At 46.7% G+C, this 24,602-nt stretch overlaps 1 protein-coding gene across 4 annotated transcripts in view; it reads left to right on the forward strand.

Annotated features, from left to right (window-relative positions):
• The first annotated feature begins 7,899 nt into the window (after nucleotides 1–7,899).
• Nucleotides 7,900–24,602, forward strand: part of ADCK1 (aarF domain containing kinase 1) — a 110,760-nt gene continuing 94,057 nt past the window's right edge. For 3 of the 4 annotated variants that reach the window (XM_019733657.3, XM_019733659.3, XM_019733660.3), the window contains exons 1-3: nucleotides 7,900–8,006; nucleotides 14,791–14,936; nucleotides 17,079–17,162. In XM_019733657.3, coding sequence (XP_019589216.2) covers nucleotides 14,802–14,936; nucleotides 17,079–17,162 — 219 coding nt within the window. In that variant the 5' untranslated portion in view covers nucleotides 7,900–8,006; nucleotides 14,791–14,801. Of the gene's footprint in view, nucleotides 8,007–8,049; nucleotides 8,305–14,790; nucleotides 14,937–17,078; nucleotides 17,163–24,602 lie in introns of those variants that run through there. The other variant, XM_019733658.3, reaches the window with a different exon arrangement.

Consider the following 24,602-nt stretch of genomic DNA (forward strand, 5'->3'; position numbering starts at 1 on the left):
AAGGCTTGGTGTTTAATAGTGGCTCAGTACCCATAACATAGTAGATACACAATAACTGTTCCTTCCAGGCAGGAAGTAGGAGACAACCATGTCTCCACGGCCTCTCATGCAACTGAATTGTAGGTGTCCTAGATTTTCCAAGACTGACCTGATTTTCTCCCAAAGCAACAGCTTGTAGCACCCCAGTGTTCAAGAAACATCTTATTGAAAGCATGATGAGGGTGTGATCGTGCAGACGTTTCCTGATGAGACAGCTCCTTTTAGTCACATCAGTTTTCTGGAGAATGGGGCAGCTGGGAGCTGTTAGCAGACAACACTCACAGCAGTTGAGTGATGGGGGTACTGGCCCCCAGTAGGGGACCTGGGCAGGACACTAACCATGCGTACTGCACCACCTAAAATTACCGAGGGTACCACCATGGGCAATTGTACCATAGGTTAGAAAGTCCCCGTGTAGAGAATGGCATTGTGGATGTAGTGTTTTAGGTGGTGTTTTGTGGGATGTCTTTGAGGGGGTGGATTCTGAAGGAAGGGGGACTGGTTGGAAGTCTGGGGAAAAGTCTAGATATGGATGTGTGGGGAACTTGACAACGTTTGTGGTGATAGGAATGGGGAGGACGGGAAAGATGGGAAGGGTACATAGAAGGAAGCGTCAATAGGTTCAGTTAGTTAGTGATAAGGGACTGAGAAAAATGAAAAGGATGACCTGGGTTTGGGCCCTGGGGCCCTGGAAGAATAGCAGTGCCTGGGCAAACACAGAGATTCCAGGCCAGGGAGCTACCTTGGTCCTTCGGTCAAGACCAAGAGAGCAATTCTCTAGCACTAGTGTTTGTGGGAGTATCCCCTCCTTTACTTTTGTCTGGACTATCCATTGTTAAGGATCTGCTCCTCCTCATATTTTAGCAAAAGGGGCATGATAGGTGGATGCCAAAGCCCAAAGGCTTCCTCTTCCTCCAGAAATGCCAACCCACCCACCTGTACCATTGGCAGAGTAGGGCCAGCATGTCTGTAGCTCTCGGGGGAAGCTGTAAGACCCTTTCCTCTTTCAGGACTGAATTAGCCCTTGACTTGAATCACATCTCCTATTGCCTTTCTTTTCTGATGAGAGGGTCCTCGCTTGCCACCTCTGCCCTCCTTTCTTGGCAACAGAGGGGTGGTGTGAGATTTAATTTCTCAAGAAAACTAAAAAAGACACAAAGATCCCCAGTCTGTCTCACATGAGCTTCTTTGGGTGTCGAGAGAGGGTCAGTGCAGACAAAGGCGCTCTGATCACTTGCGATGGTTTCTCTCTAATTATAGCAAGTATTTAGCTATTGTTCCTAATTGCTTGCTGCAGTTGGGTTTGAGCATTGTTTTTTTTTTTTTTTTTTGACAAAAGCCTGGTTTCTGATGAGTTGTTCTTTTTTCTTTCTTTCTTTTTTTTTTTTTTTTCTGGCTTGGTTCATTGCCTTATCAGCCCCTGGCTATTCCACTGGAGAACTGAAGGAGGTGGTACGGTATTTCTGAAGACGCCACCTTACCTCATTTAATTGTTCTCATGACTTCCCCTGTCTTCCTCCCAGTTGCCTAATGAAAGAAGGGAATTAACATTTACTGAGCATCTATTTAGAATGTGCCAGGCATTGTACTAAGCCCTCACATAGCTTGTCTTAGTCAACCCTTGCAGCACGCCTGAGAGGCAGATATTATTATTCCTGATTTACCAATGAGAAAGCTAAGGCACAGGAAGGTCTCACAGCCAGAAAGTAGCTGATTCAGGATTCAAACCCAGGTCTGTCTGACTCTATGTTGCCTCCCTCGAAAGAGCCTGAGAGTCTTTATAGCCTTTGGCGGGTAGAACATTGGTGTTGCTGCTCCTACCACTAGGAGAGATTTGGGGAATCCTGCTCTCTCACCCTGAAAGTGCCTATTTCTAGGTCCCCTGCTGGAGGTTTGAGATTCCTGTGTTGGTTCATGACACAATGGAGAGATTTCCACTGTCATGGTAGCAATAACAAGGAGGAAAAGCACCGTACCACCAGGGGGCTGTCGCAGTCAGGATCCTACAGGAAATAGCACGTTCAAGGGTTTAAAGGTAGAGCATTGAAGGAACGAACTGTGTGGAAGAGGTATAGGCAGGGAACCGAAAGGGGTGGGGGAGCATCCGGCACTAGCATGGCAGGACACCATCACCAGCCCTAGGTCTAAAGAGGCCCTGTGTGGAAATGGGGTTCCTGAGCCCCGCAGGAGCCGGGGTTGGGGCAGACACAGCCTGAAAGGAGCTGAGCTGTGGAAGGAGAGCAACCCGGCCACTGCTGAGATGCAGACAGGAAGGCAGAAGGGCGCACAGGCAGGGGTGTCAGGGGTGTATGAGTGTGTGTGTGTATGTGTGTGTGTGTGTGTACACAAACATCTAGACTTCTCTCTCATTCGGCCTTCTTATCTCCTGCACATGTTTACCACTGGCCAAACCCAACTAGAAGACAGAGGGCAGGGGAGCCCTGGGGAAGCAGCCGGTTCTGACAAGCATCCTGGAGCACAGGGCCAGGCAGAGAAGGGTGAAGAGAGTACTTGGGGAGGATACAGAGGATACTCAGCAGGGGCTTACTCGTGTGTGCCCTCCATGGCCGTGCACAGGAGGTGGGAGACTGCTTACGGACTCAGAGAATCAAGGGGTGGGACGCCCCTTGAGTCTTGCTCATAAGATCCCTTTGCTTTGCAAAAGAGGATCCTGAGCTCCAGGAAGGGAACATGACTGGTAGATCCAAGGTCCAAGACTGGCAGCCAGTTAGTAGCATAGGCAGGACTGGAACCCAGCTCGCCTAACTCCCAGTCCATCCTGCTTCTTAATTTGAGAACTGCGGTCAATTAATGGTTGGTAATAAAGGATTATAGCCGAGCCAGCTGGCCTATTTCTTGTTAAAATTTGCTCAAAGACCTCAGGGCATAGTTTACTTTAGCCTCAGATTTTTGCCTTAAACAATTCCCTCTCTAGATACTTCTAGGATCAGGGTGGACTGCCCATTCTGTAATGTGGGTTTTGGAGTCAGAGTCACGGCGAGTCTGCCCTCACGGGGCGATCTTGGACAAGTTACTTAACTGTCTGTGCCTTAGGTCGCTCAACTATAAAAATGGGGATAATAAATATACCTACTTCATGAGGATTATATGAGGAAAACATATATACTTAAAGCACTTAAAATAGCATCTGGCAATAAGTGCTTGATAAATGATAGCATGTATATGTAAATGATAGCATGTGTATGTATTTATTTGCATATATAAATGTGTGCACACACACATATGTATCCAATAAATCGATTTAGAATTCTGCTTAAGAATTCACATGGTTTTTATCCTTGCTGATATGTCAGCTGTTTTTCACAAGGATTTTTTCCCCTCTCCCTTATGGCAGTAAAGAAAACTGAAGGGTACGTCAGTTATGCCTCAGTAAAGCTGAAAAAACAAAAAAGAAAACTGAAGGGCTTGGGTGATGTGCCTTTGGGGGATTCCTCAACCAGGCAGAAGCAGATAAGAATTTTACGTTGTCCCTGTCACTCGAGCCCCAGGTTGGAAATTAATTCCAGATAACTCACCTTGACTTATTCCCTCCCAGGTATATATCTATATCTATATCTATATCTATATCTATATCTATATCTATATCTATATCTATATCTATATCTATATCTATATATATATATATATAAATTCCCTTTAGCTTTTCATCAAGTGCAGGTCAGTCTGACCATCTAATGAGGCACTCCAAGCAGGTTCCCATGTCATGGTCATTGAAACCTAGAAGTATCCAGAGCCAAAAGACTCCAACTTCTGCTCTTTTGCCCCAGCACACAAATGCATATGGCATACGGATTGGCCTGCCAACCCCTTGGCAAATGTTAAACCGCCCTCTGGGTAGCAGGGCCTTCACCTTCTGGCCCTGGGTCAGGATGACTGCCTTTGTCATGCTGGGACATTCTCTCTCCCGAGCAGGGCTAACACAAGCTTCCTGGTCTCCAGCTCACGCTTCCTTCTGCCGCTGCTACTATGGATGCAACACCTGCAGGGCGCTGCTCACCTTTGGGATGCTGCTGGGAATCCAATGCAGCTTTCCTGCTTCCCCTACCACAGGCCTCAGGCTTCTCCCTCCTGCACAGAACACAGTTCCTTTATTACTTCCTCTGCAGCAGACTTTTCCCCTTGCCTTAAGGAAGAACCTTGCGCTTTGGTTTCTCTTGCTTTTCTTCTGGTTGGCTGCTGTGTGACACTTTCTCCCAGATGGTCCACTTCTGGGATGAGACACACAGCATCCTGCCTGAAAAGCTCTCTCGGACAGCATTCCAAATACTCAATTTACCAACCCCAGGCCTTGCTACCCCAGAACTGCAACTGGGACGCTGGCAGGTTCTGAAATAAGTTAGTTGCTTCCTTTTATGGCTTTGGTTGCTCAGAGGATGTTCTCTTTAGTTTCTCTGGTTATAGTCCATCTCAGTTTAAAACCTTTCAATGGCTTCTTAGAATACTTGGACTAAAATTCAAACTGATGAGCCCCCCAAGGCCCTGTGTGGCCCAGCCCCTACCTGCTTCTCTTACCTCCTCCTCCTACGGCATTCTCTCTGTTTCAGTCATCCTGGGTTCCTTTCTGTTCCTCAAACATGCTAGTTCTTTCCTACCCCTGGGCCTTTGCACTCACTGTTCCCTCTGTTTGGAACACACTTCCTCATCTTCCCCATGGCTGACTTCCTCACCCATCAGGTTACGGCCGCCTCAAAGAGGCTTTGTCTGACTATTCTGTCAAAAGATGCTACCTCTGGCCTCTGGCCAGTTACTGTTTACCACACCCCCCTGCTTCTTTCCTTCACAGGGTTTATTACACCATGCAGTTATCCTGCTAGTTCTTTGCTTGTCTATTGCTATCTCCTCTCCCCCATCCCAGCCAAATGACACTCTGCAAGGGCAGCAACCTTGCCTCTTTTGTTCACCATTATGTCCTCAGAGCCCAGTATCAACAGTGTGCCAGGCACTGTGGTTCTAAATCCCTGCTCTCATGGAGCTTATATTCTATTGGAGGAGACACATAAAAGCCATCCAAGCAAATGAAAGATATAATTTCAAGAATTGATGAGTACTATAATAAATAAAGCAGTATAAAGGGACAGAGTGTGTCTCAGGGAATGTAGAGGGGTGGTGGTAGTTAAATGAGGCTGATCAGGGATGGCCTCTCTGGAGGGACAGAGAACAGATTGTCAGGATAGAGCAGACCTTTGAACAGCACGTGTGAGGGCTTCAAGGCAGCAGCCAGCTTGGCAACTTGAGGAACAGAAAGGAAGCTGGTGTGTGTGGAGTGGTGTGAGCTGGGGAAGGGGAAGGTGGGAAATGACGCTGGAGACAGAGGGAGTGGGTACAGGTCATGGGGAGCCATATGGGTTGGGTAAAGAGTTTGGCTTTTCTTCTAAGTGGGATGGGACACATCTGTACAGCAATATTCAGTTTCCAAAGCACACACACACAATCTTACTTGATCCTCGTAAGAACCTCTGAGGTAGGCAGGATAATACATAATACCTTTTATCAAGAAGGAAGCGAAAGCTCTACTAAATTAGAAAAGTTGCTTTAAGTCACACAGTTCAAACAAGATTCTTTGGCTCTGCATCAGTGGTGTTTAATCCTGGCTATGCATTGAGAGTCTCAGGGGTACTCTATAAAATACTGATATCTAGGTCCTGCCCCCAGAAAATGGATTTAGGAGTTCCAGGGTTTGGCCCAGGAAGATTGCTAAAACTTTCCAGGTGACTCTAACGTGGTTGTGAACCACTGCTCTCAATCCACCTGGTTTTCACTACACGAACTGCCTTCCTGACAGAGCCTTTCCACTAAGCTGCCTGTTAAAATCACTGGGGGAGCTTTCTAAGAATTATGGAGGCCTAGACCCTAGGCTAGACTCTAAAATCAGAATTTCTGGGGCTGGGTCTGGGGCTCAGACATTGACTTCTTTAAAAGCACCTCATTTGCCTATTTGCTTTGGAGCTTCCCAGCTTTATTTTTTGATTTCTTCCTATCTGCTGTTGTTTCCTTGCTTGTTTCCTTTGGGATTTATGCCTTTTTAAATTCCTTTCCTGTGTTTTGCATGGGATTTCAGGAAGGAGTGGATTTAAATGGGCATACTTAACATACTGTGTTGAACTGGAGGTCTGCTAAATTAAAATTTAAAAAAATTTAAATAATTAAATTTTAACTATAGAAGTTATATACATATTAATTGTAAAAAAATTCAAATATTACAAAAGGGCATAAAGCATTAACTGAAAATACTCTAGCCCTACCTCCCCCATTCCCATTCCTCAGGGTTGACTGCTAGCCTGCTAGTAACAATTTTATAGGTAAATCTAAGGTTCAATTAATTACCATGTTAAGTTTTTAATATATTTACTCTCTCTTCTCTCTCTGTGGTTTTAAAATGTCCATCTTTAATCTAAGCATCTTTATGTCTTTTACTGTATGCCACTGCATTTTTATACTTTTTTATATGACTTTTCCTGTGCCTGTGCTACTTCCCAACACCCTTCTCCTGGGGAGCCCTTATTCAACCTTTAATTCCCAGCCTACAGGTCAGTTCTTAATTTATGGAGCACTTCAAAATCTCATGGGCAAAAATCAATGCTCCCTTCTTTGTGCTCCTATACCACTTTGTTCATACCTCTATCCTAACACTTCTCCCACCACTTGGAAAGTATTCATTTTCTTATCTTAACATCTATACATTGCAAACCAGATGGGGAAGGCTGTATCACACAACTCTGTACTATTATGTCTGTACTGTGATTGTCTTCTCCCACTTCGTGGCTTGTCTTTTTTTTTCTTTTTATGCTTTTTGATGAAGAGAAGTCCTTGAATTTAATGCAGTCCAAATTTATCAAAGTTTTCTATACAATTGGTGTTTATGTCATTTAATAAACATCACCCTGAGCTCATAGGATGTTTTCCTTGATTTTCTCTCAAAAGTTCTGGTTTTGCTTTTTCCCTTTAAAGTCTTTCATCTACCTGGAATTAGTTTTTGTGTGTGGGTGAGTTAGAGATCCGACTGTTAGCTAGTTGTTCCAGCTCATATACTGAACAAGTTATCTCCCTCCAATGATCTATAATGCCAGCTTTATCATATAACAAGATTCCGTACATGTGCGGACCTATTTCTGGGCTCTCTAGGCTGTTTCATTTCCCTCTCTCTATATCCTATACGAATACTATATGTCTTTACTTATAGTTTTATAATAAATGTCTACAAGTGGAAGGGCAAGTCCTCCAAATGCATTATTCTTCCTTAAGAGTGTTTTGGCTACTGTTTGCCATTTGTTTTTGCATTTAAATTTTAGAGCACCTTGTGAAAGTCCAGAAAAAGTCTTGCTGGATATTTAACTGGAATTGCATTGAATCGAGAGATGAATCCACCCTCCATCGCTGTTGCCCGGGGAAATAGCTCAAGAGATGTCTGTAGAATGAACCTCTGATGAATGTCTCTCCAAAGTACATCTTATCAACAAACACTCAATAGAAATCAGTGAATGAATGAATGGGACCAAAGATAACAAATTAATCAGCACATTCTTACTATTCAGCAACTGGCAGTAAATTTCTTCCTCACCTATTTGTTCTAATACATTATTGAAAATACACAAACCCATACATAACTCCATCCTCCACTGAACACGAATCTATGACCTATTTGGAAAGCCTCTTGAAAAACAAGTTTTAAGGAAGATTCCGTGTCAGCGGACCAGGCAAAGAAACAAGGCCATATGAAAGGTAAAGTGTCTGTGACCCCCGGGTGAAGCGGTCCACCGAGACCGTGGTGGTTCTTTGTCCGAGGTCCTGGAGGCTTACGGAACCAAGAACTACAAATCCCGGCAGGCCGCGTGGCGCCTCTGCTTAACTGAACGCCATCAGGGGGTGGCGTAGAGCTACGTTCCCTGAGAATTCCTGCTACCCGGCTGCGGCGGTAAGCCGGGCGCCGCAGATCCGCTTCCCTCGGGGTGAGTAGGGGCGGCCCCTCGGGGGCGGGCGCAGAGCGCAGGCCGCCAGGGTCGCACGGCGCGTGGAGCGCTGGGGAGCCAATGTAGATTCGCTGGCGCTCCCCTTTCCCCCCAGCTCCCGCAACTGCAGACACCTGGGAAGCAGAGAGGAAACCCCAGCCGGTGACCTTGTCACCCGGGGCGCGGGCACGTGGCTCGGGTAACTGGCAATGCCCCGCCCCTTCTGCGGCGACTCTCCAGCCTGGCTCACTAGTGAGCTGAAGCGTGGACGAGCTACTTCGGTGGCGCAGTCTTGCATGTAGTAGAATTGACGCTGGAGGACAGCAGATGGCTTATCCAGACGTCCTTAGTCCTAGGTGGTCTGTGAGCGCCAAGGCGCAGGCAGCTGGCAGTGGAGCTTGGCCTGGACAAGAGAGGTGCCGACGCGCATATCCCGACCCTCCGCCTGGATAGTCGGCGCGCTCTCGAGCGCTCCTGGTCTGCAGCACCTGGCGGGGCCCTGCGCTTCCGGGTCGCACAATACTTGTGTGCGGATGACAGCCCGTGTATGGAGAGCAGCCTTTAGAGGACACCTAGTACAGCTCTCTCCCCACGTTAAGTGGCATTCACTTTCTACTGACTAGGAAGGCGTTCAGTTCAACAAGTGTTTTTCCATCACCTCCCTGATGATCGGCCCTTCGTGGGTGCCCAAGAAATAGTTGCTCAGTTGAAAGTGAAAGAGTTTATCTGTGCCTTCTCACGTTTTCTTTAAGCATTTTCTTTTTTGTTTTTCACGACGAAAGTTGGATTTTATTGTGAAATTTATTAAAGGATTTTAAACTGATGGGGGGAGGGTAATAGAAAACTTTCAAGTTTACTTGAGTAACATTGTGGAAACTTCTTGAAGCATTTTCTTATTGCAGTGGTTCTCATACGTTAGGGTGCGTCAGAATCACCTGGAAGGCTTGTTACCACACAGAATACTGGGTCCCATTCCCCAAATTTCCGTCTGATTCAGTAGGTCTGGGGAGCAAGAATTTGCATCTCTAATATACTCCTAGGAGATGGGGATACTGCTGGTCTGGGGACATACTGTATTTTGCCGTTTATAATGCACACTTTTTGGCCCAAATTTGTGAGGGAAAAATCAGGATGCATATTATACATGGGTAGTACTAATTCCGTATCTAGATAAATTTTTAAATTTTTTTATGCTTATGAGTTAAAAGTATAGTAAATAAATACTAAATTTCCTTCGTAATACAAAAAGCAAGTACCTAAATATAAACAAAAATTCGAATTAAAAAATTAAAACGAAAGATGTTTTTCCCTGAATGTTTGGCCAAAACCATGGTGCACGTTATACACAGGAGCACATTATACACAGCAAAATACGGTACTTTTAAATTCTGTTTTATTGGAAAAAAATCTTAAGAACTTAAAGCGTCAACTCTGTACATCTAGTTTTGGGCCTTTCTGTCCTTTTTGCCAATTAACTGTAGTTATAGTAAACATGTGCATATTTGTATTAATTTCCCCCACATTACAGACAGATTTTCACATGGTCTACACTTCCTAGATTACATACATCATATGCTATCTTACTGTGTCATTACTGGCTTGGCTATTTTTCAACAGCTCTCACAGATGCAAGATTTGACCTCTGCTGGGAGAGTTTGCATTTCATTTCTTTCTGATATACACATTTTCTTGTCAGACAAGGGATCTGTAAGATAAAAATAGTGCCTGATTCCGGCATCCATTCTCTCCCTCTTCCCTCCTCTCGACTCACTGAATAAACCTTGTGGGTTTAGATTTCCATGTCAGAGGGACTCCAGTGACCCATCATCTCAAGGCCCAGCAAGCCACTTGTTCTCATTTACCCTGTGCTCTCTTGTTTGGAGAGACACACCTGTATTCATGTTCATTCTCTCCAATGATGTTACTGGGCGTTTTCCAGTCTTGGGAGCAGACCAGAAAAAATAATGCTCATTTGTTTAATTGTCTAGGAAATGGAAGGAGGCTATGGTTATTTTAGAGGATTAATGGAATTAGAGCCCTAAGTGCCTTTTCTTGGTGGCCATTCTCACCTGTGCAACAAGCAGGGTGAGGTGATTCCAGGCTTATTGTCCCAGAATGTTTCATGGGGAGGAGGTTGAAGATAGATGGACATTGCAAAGGCCTAGCTACGTATTGGACCATGAACAGGAAGTACTTCGTTCCCCACTTAGGTCTGTCCAGGGAATGGACATTTCATTTGGCCGTCAACTTTCCACTTGTAGAACTTTCTAGACTCTCCTGTTGCCTCATTTCATCACCCACTGGGGTGTTCCCTATGGTGCAGTGAGATAGATTCTCTTCTTATCATAGGTTTGACAAGAACACAGCTCTCCTGAATGGTTCGTAGACAGGAATCGGTTGTTTCTAGTAAGGTGCTTTGGCTGCTCTTGTGACGTGTTGGTTTCCGGGGCTCCAAGCAGCATCTTCCTCAAGCTTGGCTTGCTTGGGTACAGTAGAGGGTCAGAAATCTTAGTCCTAGCCTGCAGTGACTGATGCGGATGCTTGTGAACGAACAGTCCTAAGAACATGGGTGGACAGAGTCTGGGAGTGCCTGTCAAGGAGGTCACGTGCCACAAAGAGTAGGGCCCAAGCTCTTACCACACCATTTACTAGCTGAGTCACCTGGGGCAATTCACTCACCTCTGCTCCTTGGTTTCTTCCCTTATACCTGGGACTGATGATAACATTTGTCCCACCTCACTGGGTTGTGTGGAACATGTAATGAGATAATGAGTGCAAAGGGCTTTGTAAAGGTTAGTTATTGCTAATATTATCGAATGATTAGGTTTTAGGGTCTTGGTGGCCTCAGGCTCCCCCACTCCCCAAGTGTGTGCTGTTATGAGAGGTAACTCAGGTGAAAGTCAAAGGCAAGTAAACAGAAGAGGGCAGGTGATTCATGAGCAAAAGGTTTAATAATGAAAGGTGTTTTTCATCCACAGACATGTTTCATGCCCGACAGGGTCTTTTCACATACCCCGAGGGAAGTAACTCATGAACTTGTTAAAGACTCACTGACACCTTAGGGAAATCTTCAGCTCCAGTCTATTTAGACAGTTTGGCTCCTAAATCCTCTATTTTATGTTTTCCAATTTCCACCTCTTTTATTCCTGAGAACATATGCATGAAAACCAGGTCTTGGGAGTTGTGTGTGCCTTGTTGCCACTACCCCACCCAGGGGTGGTCTCACGCCTAGGGCTGGCTGCATTGTCTACAGGGACAGACGTGGAGGATGGTGCACCAGGAGAACAGGTTTTGACGAGCAGTGGCTGGGAGCTGGTGCTGGGGGCAACTAGAGGAGAATGGCTTTGAATTGTCAGCCATGGGTTTGTGAGTCTCACCAGGGGACCAGTTGGTCCTGGCTCTGCACAGGCCTCAGGGGGTACAGATTATTCATTCCCTGATTCATTCACTCAGGAAAGACTTTCGGAGCACCGACTATGAACTAAGCCAGGGTTTGACACACTATAGCTTGAGGGCCAAATCTGCCCGCACCCATTACTTTATGTATCACCTACGCTGCCTTTTGCCTTGTACTACGATGCAGAGTGGAACAGTTGTGACTGAGACGTTGTAGCCTGCAAAGCCAAAAATATTTATTATGTAGCCCTTTATAGAAATAGTTTGCTGATGCCTGCTCTAGGCAGGGAGAAGAGCAAATGCAAACGTTCTGAGGCCCGTATGTGCCTAGAATATCTGAGAAATAGTAAGGCGGTCAGTGCCATTGGAGGGAAGTGAGCAAGGGGGAGGGTGGAGAGGCCTGAGACCCTGGAGGGAATTGGGGCATGAGGTCAGGTCAGGGCCCGTAGGTCATGCCAAGGCCTTGGCTCTTCATCTGAGTGCGGTGGGGGCCACTGGAGCTTTAAGAGCAGAGGAATGCACAGTGGGACTTACGTTTCCGTGCTTAGAATAGATTGGGAAAAAATTCACTCCCATTCACTTCATCATTTGTTTTTATGTGCAGACTTATTTATTAGGAAATTCTGTCCTTTGTATCTAGGGAAAGAGGCAGATGGAAGGGCAGATCGTTAGAGATAAAAGCTTCATAGACGGACAATGGGGGATTGAGTGTGGAGGGATATTTTAGGAGATGAAGCTGGAAATGGGGGTTGGGATAGGAATGCAATGGCGGCCTTGAATACCTTACTAGAGAATTTGGAAGTTTTTGTAGGTGGAGGGGAGGTAGGAGTGATAGGAGTGTACTCGTGGGTTAGGGTGAAAACTCAAGTGACAGCGTGAAGCTTAGCTGGGATGTGGGAAAGTGTTTGGAACAGGGAATGGTTGAGTGGTTCAGGCAAGACGTGATGGCTTTCCTCGCCTCCTTTATTAACTGTACAAGGTTGTTCCAAATCCTGGATGCTGAGGTTTTAGGAGTTCTTCTATGTCAGTTCTTCCACTTTTCAGAGAAGAAATGACGTTTAAAACAACAGTAAGGAAGTCTTATTTACTGAGCATGTTAGGCATTTTGCTAAAGCAGCATCTCATTTAATTCTCACAGTGACCCTATGAGGTAGGTACCTCAAGAGCTCCCTTTTGTAGATGACTGCACAGAAGTTCGAAGAGGTTGTGACTTGCTCAAGGTCACATAGCTGGTGAGCAGCAGAGCCGGGACTCTTCCCAGCTCATCCTACCTTAGCGTGGGCTTCTCTGCTGGCCCCACAAGCATGATGCCTGGATCACCCCTCCTGGATCTTCTTGCATGATCACCCTGAAGAAGGAAGGTGTGTAAGGAGCTGAGGGCATGCAGCCTGTTTCTGGTTCTGATTGGAAACCTGTGTCTTGGCAGAAACAAGGCAGAGGGTGAACTGAGCGTGCCACCCCTTTTCTGAGAAAATACTGCAGGCCGAGAGTGTAGAGAACAAGGTGGAAAGGTAGGGCTCGATGGACGTTTGCCAGATGTTAGAAGTGGGGCAAGCACAAATCCTCTGGAACTTACAGGCAGGGGAGTAATAAGATCGTTTACCAAAGCCTGGCACTGGGTGAGGAAATACAATAACAACAAGCACAGTGGTGGTAATAATAGGTGTTACTGTGTTCTTACCGTGTAGGCGGCAACTTTCTAAACATCTTCCACGATTTCTTTGTTCCTCACCACCCTATCACGTAGGCCCTGCTGTTATCACCCCGCTTTATAGAAAAGGTAACGGGATTCGGAGTTAGCACTTTGCCTCTGCTCGCCCAGGCTGTCAGTGACAGAGTCTGGACTCAAACCCCGGCCGTCCGGACTCCAGAGTGCACTCTCTCAACCACCAATTCTCCTGTCTGAAAGGAACCCTGGGTTTATTAAAAGTGACAGAATGATGTGGAGATGGGGAGGTTTTCATAAATAAAGAGATAGAAAGAAAATAAAGAGCACACTATTATACAAAGCGCTGAGTCCAGAGAGAGTCAAGAAAGGAGCAGAAAAGAAACAGAGCAGGTAGGAAGAATGGAAAGCAGAGAAGGAGGCAGTAAAACTAAATCCAAAGTTATTACATTAAATGCAAACAAAAAATAAACGATCTGCTGTTTAGAGAAACAGTATAAAATGTAAGTTGAACAAAGAATGGAAAACGATGCACTTGTGAATACTTTCAAAAAATTCTGGGGCTATATTATGAGGCATGAGTCAAAACAGACTTTGAAGAAGATGAACGCAAGGCCATCTGTAGCAGTAGTTTTCATACAAAGGGGAAACGGCCACAGAGCACGGCGGGGTGGCCTCAGACTGAGTCTGGAGCAGAAGCAAGCAAGGTGACAACCTGATTTTCCTGCGTGTGTGCGCAGGGTTTGCACTTGCAGGTGGTTGGTGGTGCAGGCCTCTGGGGTGCATGTCTCCGGTGGGAGCTGCAGCCGTGGTCAAGGACTGTGGTCTGATAGAATTCCCAGGAATCGAAGGGGAAGCAGGGACCCCAAAGAGTGACCGTGCAGCCACCTGGTGGACTGAGCAGGTACAAGTAGGGTAGGAACAGGTGTCAGGGAGCCAGGAGCCCACTTAGTCCCAGTGACTGGGAGTGTGCATGTCATTAAATGGATCAAATCAGCCGGTAGACATTGACTCCCTAACCGTACGCATCCTGCAGGAGTATGAGTGGACGGAACAGTAACAGTCATGGTGTTTTGCATTCAAGGAGCTCTCAGTGTGGACAGAGGGCAGTTTAACTGAAAATCAGCCCAATGTGGAGGGCTTACCTGGCTGCTTCTGACCAGCTGCCGTGTTGGCTGTGGCCTGACCACTTCTGACCTGGGCAGGAGGGCCAATGACACCTGTGAGTGCCTAGTGGTGTAGTAATAGTTACACGTCATGAGGGGTAACATGCTCTGCCACTTTTCCTGTCTAAATAGCATCCTTCGCCACGTATCCATCTTTCCTTACCCTCCTTGATTTTCTTCTCAGCACGTTATACCAGCTGACATCCTGATATATTCTATGTCTCTTTGCTTATGATCTGTCATCCCACCTAGATTAAGTGCCATGGGAGCAAGAACTTCGCTTTGTTTCCTTTGCTCCCAGTGCCTAGAATAATGCCTGGCACTGTTGAAGGAAGAGTGACTTTGAGGGTTGACTTGTGCTGGGTACGATGCTATACACGATCTCATTTTATCCCAACAGCTTTTGAGGTAGGTATCATCCCGTTTTACAAATGAGGAAATGGAGGTGCAATGAGATTAAGAAAATGACCTATTCAGTGGCGGGGCCTGGATTTGAATCCCCGCCTCACTAACTGTGAAACTCCACTGTTCTTCTTTCTCTGCGTTCCTTCTGCAGGGTCGGGGGACATGGCCAGAAGGGCTCTCAAGCTCGCATCATGGACCAGCATGGCTCTTGCCGCCTCTGGCTTCTACCTCTATAGTAACAAGTATTTGGACCCTAATGACTTTGGCGCCGTCAGGGTGGGCAGAGCAGTCGCTACGGTAGGTTTTTATCACTTTGGGGGTGAAGAGCGATGACAGTGTTACTGGCAGGTGTTCTGATGGATACACTAGTCACATGTATGTGGGGATGCACATATACCCGTACGTGTGCAAAGCTCCCTGTACAGTTACACAGGCGTAGATATATACCTGCCCGTACCTATAGTCCTGTCTGCATGACCTCTGCCATCCTGAAGTTAAATAGAATGGATCTGTTTTGAAGCCTTTCCATTTTAGGTTCGATATCTTATTTTAATGACTGTCTCAGAGGGCGGCATTCCTCAGCAAATGCTAGGAAGGAAGGCTTTGCAGCTCTGATTACCTCCTGCCAGAAAACGTGGTCTCTCTCCAGGCAGCTGGTGGGAGCGGTTCTTGATGCAGGCCTCATGCTCCAAGCGTCTGGGCCTCGGAGAGCTCTGGGAGTCCCCTCCAGTCCCTAAACTAACAGCATCTGAGTTGACTCTGTGGCCATTGCAGGTTTTCTCCAGTGGCCCAGGAACATGGTTCTGGTGTGATCATGTCCTCTTAACTCCGTGGAAAGCAGCGTTCCCAGACATGCCCCTATAATTGTCCCATTGGCGTGTGGGTAGGTCGCCACATGCCTCATGCTCCCTTTCCTCCTCTGTGTGGTGGGATGAGCTCGTCCTTTCTTCCCCGTGGTGTAGACAGACTCGGAAACACAGTCTGTTTCAGTTGTGATCTAACCGTTTCCTTAATACTCAGTGTTGTCAGTCTTCTCCCTGGTCTGGCTCAGAGGGGAGGTCCTGATGTGGTGCCTGCCCTCTCGGGTAAGCTGAGTCAGAGAATCCAGACAGACAAATGGATAAGCAGGCTGGTGGACTATGATATGATTCCCAAGTGTTTGCTGAGTGCCTTTTTTGGGCCTAGCGTTGTCTTATATATTTGAGGAGTAGACACAAAATGTCCCAAGACACAGCTTTGAAGGAGCTTCTGGCTGAGAAGTGCTCACACGAATGGGTCAAAAAACCAGTCTAAAGTCATGCACTGGCTCAAGAAGCGTGACTCAAGACAGCTGCTGCTCTGGGACCTCTGACACAGGAGTGAGCCCTGGGGCTGGGAGTCAGGGTAAGTGCGGGAGGGGGAGCAGGGCTTCATGGAACCTTGGGGATTTGCATAGTTGGAAAGAAGGGAGGAAGGTTCTCACCAGCGCTTCATAAATCAGCCACATTCTTGAAAGGCCAGAGCTCTGGCCTTCCCCATCCTTCTGGACCTGTTAGTGACCGGGTCTTGCTCGTGGTTGGCATTCATCAAATAGAGAGGGTGCCAAAAAATGTATACACATTTTAAGAAAGGAAAAACCTGTATTAAAATTTTAATACTCAATGTATACCGATGATAAATACAAGTCATGTGTATGCATTTTTTTGGCACTTATATGTCAAGTGGAATGACATATAAGCTTTGGGGGTGCAGACAAAGGAACAGACTCCTGTCAATGTCAACCTGGTAAGCCCCTTAACTTCTGGGGGCTTCAGTTGCTCGATTCTAAAAAGGAAGGTTTGGGCTAGTAATCCCCACAGCTTCTCCATGCCTGAGACATCTGGGAGCCTGTCATCTTCTGATTCACAAAGGACTTCTGGAGTTTTGGCTAAGGGACTGAGAATCACAACTTATGTTTTTAGAGCAAATGTAACTATAATAGAAAATGACGTGTGGTTGTGATACAGAGGTGGGTAAGTTTATTCAACAGCACTCATTCAAGTAGTTTACTGAGCGTTTACCTAATATGCCTGGCACTGTAGAAGGTGCAGGGGTTATGAAGAACAGCAAGCATAAGCCCCTGTGCCTGTAGAGCTGAAATTCTAGCCAGGGGGAAACAGTCCAGTATAAAGAAACACATGAGCAAGGTAATCTCGGAGGGTGGTGTGTTACAGTAAATAATTGAGAATTCCTGGTGGATGGGGGCCATTTTAGATGGGGGCTCTGTAGAAGTGGCATTTGTACAGAGCCCTGATGGACAGAAGAAGCCAGCCAGGCTAAGATCTGAGGGCAGAGCATCTCAGAGGTAGAACTGTCTACTTCTCTAAACATACCACCGTGTCAATGGCCTGCAGCTGTGCTTCTTGGGCAGAGTATTATTTGATGTCTGGGTATTAAGCTTTCCCTTTCCTTGGTTCACAGACAGCTGTCATCAGTTATGACTATCTCACCTCCCTGAGGAGTGTCCCCTATGGCTCAGAGGAGTACTTGCAGCTTCGATCTGAGGTAAGGGACCCACGGGACCCACCTGAGCCAGACCAGGAATGGATAAGTCTTGAAGTGGCTGCAAAGCCAATAAGCTTCCTGTGGGCAGCTGGAGGTGGGGATTGAGGCTGGGGGCTGGGGAGGAAGGAGGGGAGGATCGTCTCCTCGTTGGAGGTGTTCTGATGCCGATGGGCTGGACTGTTAGGCTGACATCAAGCTGGATCCTGTGGTACTGGGGCTATGAACCTCTAAGGCATAGTTGGGGCAGCTGGTGTGTGTGGAGCACAGGAGTCCGGGATGACTCAGGAGGGATGAAAGCTCTGTCCTTGAGATAGCTCAGCTGGCTTCCAAACTGCTTTGTCAGGAGGCAAAACCCAACCGAAAGAGGTTATTGTTTTCCTGTCCTCTGAAGTCTCCACTGGGGCCTCTTGTAGGCCTCTGAGTGGAGCTGTCCACCCCACACACTTGGAACAGGGTAGTTGAGTTTCATGCTATGACTAGATGTCCCAGAGAGTTAGGGCGTCAAGCAAGTGGGCATTTTTCTTGCATGGAAGATGAGTTGGGGTCGAGTGTAGATACCTTTGGTTCCTCCAGAGAGAGGTTTGTGATAGATCTGTGTGTCTTTGCTTAGCCTGGAATGCCCTTTGGCCCTTAGAATCTAATTCCTAGTTATCCCTCCAGACTCAGCTCAAACACACCCCCTTCCCAATCATCCTAGGTAGATGGAATAATTAATTTTTAAATTTTTATTTAAATTTTTCTTTATGGAAATTCCAGCCATCCACAGGAGAGAGTACTATAAAGAACCCCAATGGAACCGTCATTCGGCTTTAGAAATTGTCAATATCTTGCCAATCTTGTTTTATTAATTCTTTCATTTATTATTATTTTTTGCTGAAATATTTAAAAGCACATCTCAGGCATCATATTATTTCATCTGTAAGTACTTCAGTATGTATTTCTAACAGATAAGGACCTTAAAAAACTTAAGTACAATACCATGATCATACCCAACAAAATTAAGAATAATTCCTAAATAATCTCTAATAGCTAGCCCATATTTAAATCTCCCTTGTGGTCCCCAAAGTGTCTTTTTAAAGTTGGTTTGTTCAAATCTGGATCCAAACAAGTTACATGTATTGTGTTTGGTTGATGTTTCCTAAATCGTCGCAAATCTATAATATTTTCTTTTTCTTGCTCTTTTTCTATTTCCCTTTCTCTCTCTCCCCCTCCCTCCCTCTCTCCCCTTCCCTTCCTCCCACCCTCTTTCTTGAGCTATTTATTTGTTAAACAAACCAGATCATTTATCCTCTAGAATTTCCCACATTCAGGATTTGGCTGATTGTATCCTCAAAGTGTCATTTAATGGGAAATAGATTTGCAGGGCACACAATTCAAGTATATAATATTGGAACGTACAAAATGATCTCCTATCCCTGTTCCTCAGGTGCCCAGTTTTCTTGCCTGGAGGTGATCAGTATTTCCCGTCTATCATTTTAGAGTAACCTTCCTATTTGAAATTAATCACTCTGTCTTGTTTATTCTCGCCACAGACGATAGTTGGTTACATGTCTTTCTCTTTAGACTATAGATTCCTTTTGATCAGGGATTGGCTCTTTCTTTTTTATATCTTCTACCGCTAGCAGGGGTGCCTAGGACTGAGGTGATTTAATGCTTGTGTCAATGCCAGGCCGCACCCTGCTAGCTCCGTGCCTTGGAGGCCCCAGAAAGAGAACAAGGTTTGGAATCAGAAGGCCTGAATTTGTGCCTCGGCTTTGGGGAGGTCCTTTAACCTTTTGGAGTGGCCATTTTCCTTGTCTGTAGACTAGAGATGGTTATACCACTTACTAAGGTTTATTTTGTGAAATGTAAGTGTAAAGCATGTATCAAAAATAAGTCAGATGTCCAAATACCATATGATCTCACTTATATGTGGAATCTAAAGAATAGAATAAATGAACGAACTAATCAGAAACAGTCTCAGAGATACAGAGGAAAATATATATTAGATGGGAGGGGGAGTGGGGATAAGGGAGAAGGTGAGGGGATTAGAGAGCACAATCGGTAACCACAAGGTTACCACAGGGATACGAAAGACGGTTTGGGGAATATAATCAATAATGTAAAGATTTTGTAGGGTGTCACAGGAGCACTTGTCTTATTAGGGAGACCACTTCAGGGACGGTGTAGATGCCTGATCACTGCACTGTACACCTGAGGCTGAAGCTGAATAATAATAAATGTCAACTATAACTTAATGTGTGTGTATATATATATATATGTCTATACTCACAGGAAGTGGAACACAGCATAAGGAATAGAGACTGTGGAAATGTAACGGCTGTGTGCGATGTCAGAAGGGTAGTAGATGGGGGGAGGTTATCACTTTGTGAGGGGTATAAATGTCTAGTACATTGTTTTGTACACCTGAAACTAATAATAATAAAAAGAAGTCAGATGTCACTAGAAGGTGTGCTCCGTGAGCACAGAGCCTTGGTCGGGGTTGTGTATCTTCATGTCTGCAGCACTTACAATAGCACCCGGGACACAGCAGGTCCTGAATAAAGATTTGATGAATGAATGAACGAATGAAATGTTAGTTTGTATGGAAGATCTCAAAGGCCCTGTCTCTGAGACTCAGTGCCCCCGTGCTTTTCCCTGCCCTCCTTTCTCCTTCTAACCAGTGCTACGTGCTTTGGAGCCATCGGAGTGACATTCTGCAGAGAAGCCCAGGCCAGGGCACAGGGGCAGAGCAGGCAGGGAGATGGGGGCCATGGAGACAGTCACCCTTCATGTGTTAGTTGACAGCTTTGGGGGATGAGTAAGGAAAGTGCAGCCTGGCATTGGACAGGAGGGCAGCACGTGTTAGTTGGCACCAGATAACAGGGGTGTAGGCTGGTCCCTGGGAGTTGTGCTTGGGCAGAGGGAGCCGGCTGGCACTAAAGAGCACGGGTAAATACCGCAGGAGTGTGTTCTTCCATCGGAACACTTATCTGTGCTCATCCGCGTGACTGATAAAGGAATGAGTGAAGGGTAAAACATAATTATCTCACCCGTCAAGCCGGCGTCCTCAGGTCCCGAGTACGCCAGAGCCAGGAGACGGGCTTGGCAGGCAGCAACTTAGAGCAGCGCTTTCAAGATTGGTGCTCGGCTGGCTTGGATCTCAGTGACTCAGCTCCGCACGAGGAGAGGGTGGGAGCCAAAGTGAAGGAGTGTCTTCCAGGGCCACAGTGGCACTTTACTAGGCAGCTGAGGGCACGGGGCAGGGCCCAAGCACTTTGGAGAATGAGACTCCTGGAGCCCAGGATGCTTATAAACAGAGAAGTGGCCTGTCCACAGGGCGGAAAGAAGTCATGGCTGATGCAGACATTCACACAGTCGGGTTGGAGGAAGTAGGACTGAGTTTATTCTGCCCGAGGGGTTGGGGTATAGTGGACATGAGTTAATTCTGCAGCTCAGGAACCATTCTCATTGAGAAGCAGCATCCAGACGTTCCTTTGGGGAACCACTCATATTGCAGTTACTCGCCCTGAGGTTTGACTGGGGCTTACCCACCCTCAGCTCCAAGGGTGAGCTTGTGGCCTATTGCTCTGGCCCGACAGATCGATTCAGGGACAGCATCTGAGCTAGTGCTGGTCGGTGAGCGTCGGGTCCAGGACTTTTGGGGGTGTCCCCCCACAGGACACTGTCTTTTCTGCTGGGTTAGCTGATGATATAGGATGTTGGCAGCCATGTTGCCACCATGGGGGAAAGCCCATCTATTAATGGAGCCAGGATTATGGAGAGATGTGTCATTTGAATCCCTAGATCCAGCTGAGCCTGAAGCCAGGCGACTGCTGGACTTTTCAGCTATGTGTGCCAGAAAATCCTCTTTTTGCTTAAGATGGTTTTAGTTCAGTTGTCTGTTACTTGCAACCAAATGAATACCGATACACTGGGGGTCTTGGAGAAGCATGCCAGGCCTTGAAGCACAATCAGGGTTTTAATAGTTCACAGAAGGACCAGTAACTCGAAGGAAGAAAGGAAATTTAGAAATTCCGAGGCCTAAACAGGGTGAGGAGAGGAATGGATGGTGCTGGGTAGAATTCAAGCCCTTTTGGACTTGGAGCCAGGTGCCCAGGCTGCTGGCCCACCACCAACCACCCCTGCTCCCCTATCTGCAGTGGGGGCAGGGGCCTTTGCCCTACCTGAGTTTGTAAGGACAGAGATGAGAAGCTTTACTTAATTAAACACTGTGCATTATTTAATTCAGCCAGAGGACATCCAAAAGCACAGGGTTTGCCTTGTTGGCGGGTTTCCAGGGTTTACATTTATTAATTGGAATTCTTCTATAAGGAAGAGGGCTCCCTCCTCCCTCCGTTGTTTGTTGATTTATGTCACTGTATGGGTTACAATCCAAACCAGTTATTGTTTATTTTATTGCACAAATTGTTCCAACTGTGGCCCTTGGGAGCTCCTTCAGTGTCTCCTGTGTCTTTTTGATCTGCCCTGTCATTTTTGAGCCCTGTCTTAACTTTTTGGTACCACAGAATGCCCCAGGCTCCTCTTTTATGTTCCTTGTCTCAGCCTGTAATCAATCACTTCTCCAAGGAGACCTGGTTCCTTTCATTGGAGAATTATATTTAGAAACCAAGATGTGGATGCATATTGCTATTGGGGTATTCTTGTTTCAAGGCTCTCCCGGGAGACAGACCCAGGAAATATATGTATGTAGACTTACTTGTGCATATACGCATGTCTATCTATCTATTAAAAAACCAGGAGTTCATACTGATATCTTCAGTTTCAATCCAATGTCACAGCGTTCATTTAGCCTTCTTCCTTATGTGTAACTTCTTTCTCTGACAGTGAGAAACCTGCCTCTTATTATCTACGATATATTTACTTATTTGTCCAACCCGAATATACCCCAGTGTGGTTAACACCCCCAATGCACACAGGAGCAGGGAGAGTGGCCTAAGAGGGGTGAGACGAAATGAATTAAGGGGGTATTTGACCTGGGTTTGTAAAGGTGGGTACGATTGCAACCTGTAGCGTTGGGGACAAGGTGATTTTGGTTGCTGGGTAAAATTTTGGAGATTGTCTATAAGGAACAGAAATTAGTTCAGCGTCTGGGGACTAGGGTGTGGGTGACGGAGGGACATACTGGCACACAGAATTACTGCTAGGCCACAGAGGGACCAAAGGCCAAGTTGTATGCCATACATAGTAGGGAGCCAGGGACATTTCCAGAGCTGAGTTTTATTAAGCCCTCAATGAATGAAAATGCGTCACGTTTTCAGTTACTGAATATTTTTTGAGCTTCTACTGTGTTAGACAATGAGTAGAAGAGGGAGCATGTGTGTGTGGGATGGGGGGAGGGAGGGGGAGGGAGGGAGAGGTGGCATGCACCTTCTCCTTTCTTCCCTGGGAAGCTTTGTAGTGAATGCAATCTCTTGTTACCGAGTAGCCGCTGGGCTCCTGTGGTAAGAGAAGCTTCAGGTCAGCAGAATGTATGGGTCACGTTAGTTGCCATAGTACTTAATACGTGGGCTTCAGGAGGTAATGATTAATGCTCTTTTCCTCCTTGCCTGAGTAGAACCAACGAGTTGCAGGACTCTGCCAGGTAGAAATAAAAATGCCAGCCTTGTTACTGATAAATGCGGGGCTGTAGCATGTGGCGTGGGGCTGTTGAACTTCACCCCCTTGAATTTGATAGACTTACTTACCTACCAGGCCCAGACAGGACAGGACAAGCCTCTCAGATGGGGGCCTGCCTCCTGGGTCAGGGAGGAGCTGAATACCAACGGTCTGCAGAAATGCAGACCCCAAACGGGGAGGAGAGAGGAAGGGGTGAGCCGACCATGCTACGTTTCTTCTCCCAACTCACCAACCCACTGGTAGTCCTTCCTCCAGGAGTGAGGGAGAGGGAAAGGAGAGGTCAGGAGCATTACACCTTGACCCGGGCTCCTTCCAGGTGTTCGCATGCAACGTAGGGAGAGGAGGTTCACTGCGGTATTTACTCTTCGAACGGAAGATACCTTTCAATTTGCTGTAAGAGCCTTCTGTGCCTACTAAATTCAGTTAATCTTTACACCTGACCTTGTTCAAGGATGCAGGCTGCTTCAGGCTTGAGTATGGGATAGCATTTGACATTACTGAAATCTGCACTTGGAGGGAGGGGTCATATGCTGTTAACCTTTATAACCGTAGCATATGGTAGTGGGTTTTTGACCAGTGGATGTTACAGGAGTAAGGGGCTAAGGTGGGGTGATAACTCTATTTATAATTATTCCACTGAACTTGAGAAAGACATCTTCTGCCTCAGCAAGCTCAGGCCTCTAATGTACAGATGCGGAACTAGAGGTCCACAGGCGTGATGTGATTTCCTTAGGCCCCTTCAGGTTTGTGGCAGATCATGAACTTGCTCTCGGACGTCAGGTCTCCCTAATCCCATGTTCTTTGCATTTCATACGCAGTTGTCTCCGTTTACCCACCTTCTGGGGGAAGGCACCGATTTGGATAGAAAGTGGAACCAAAGACGCTTGTGCAGCTGCTCTTGCCAACTAGCTGCACCTGCTGGGGTTGCTTCTGCCGCTGGTCTGTCCCCCACTGGTGCGAGCCCTGAGGCTGTGGTGCTACCTGGGGTGGGTTTCGGAAACACTGGAGAGGCAGAAGAAGAGCAACAGGGCCTCCTCCCTGGAATTCCTTTACTTATTCTCTCAAACAGTTAATTCAACAAATATTTGGAATTTGCACTCCCCAGTGGATCCTCCAAAGGAATCGGGAGATGCTAGCGAGCTCTGTGCTTTGGGAAAGCGTTTCAACTATTAAGCTATTGAACAACTGCCAGTTTGGAGGATAACCATACTACCAGCTTAGTGAAGGTATGGTAATTCAATAAGCATTTGAAAGATCTTGCTGCTCTGCAAGGGGAACTGTAGCGGTGTCTGGCTCTTTAGGAATAGTCTCTGAAATCTGGGGACTCCCCTGGCCAAACCAGGACGTGTCCACCATCCTTCCATTTATTTGAACCAACATTAAGTGAGCCTGCTGTGTGCCAGGTCCTGTGTGAGGCTCAGGCTCAGAGGCTCTAAGGAGAGATAAGACGTGCCCTCTGCCCCCCAGTTGTCCACAGTCCAGAGAGGGAAGCAGGCATGGAATGACCAGTTGCAGAAGAATTGATTTGTCTTCATTCCAGCACTGGCCGCTGACAGCCACTAACTCCCAGCCAGGAGGAGTGAGGAGCAGGGGCCGGAGCCCTGCCCGAGAGGGGCTCCTCACGCAGCCTGGGGGTTGTAGGTGGGGGTGCATGCCCAGGAAGACCGCCTCTGGAGCAGCGGTGTCTGACTGTGCCACAGTTCTCTTGCATGTGCTGTGTCCATCAACCTGGGGTGGAAGCTTTTCAGTGAGTTTTTGTGCACTCTGTCCCCCTTTTGCTGCTTTTGTGGGTCATCATGGAACATTTGCCAGACAGTGTTC

The sequence above is a fragment of the Rhinolophus sinicus genome, chromosome 3 (genome assembly GCF_057876585.1).
Source record: "Rhinolophus sinicus isolate RSI-liver-muscle chromosome 3, RSI-T2T, whole genome shotgun sequence".
Taxonomy (NCBI): domain Eukaryota; kingdom Metazoa; phylum Chordata; class Mammalia; order Chiroptera; family Rhinolophidae; genus Rhinolophus; species Rhinolophus sinicus.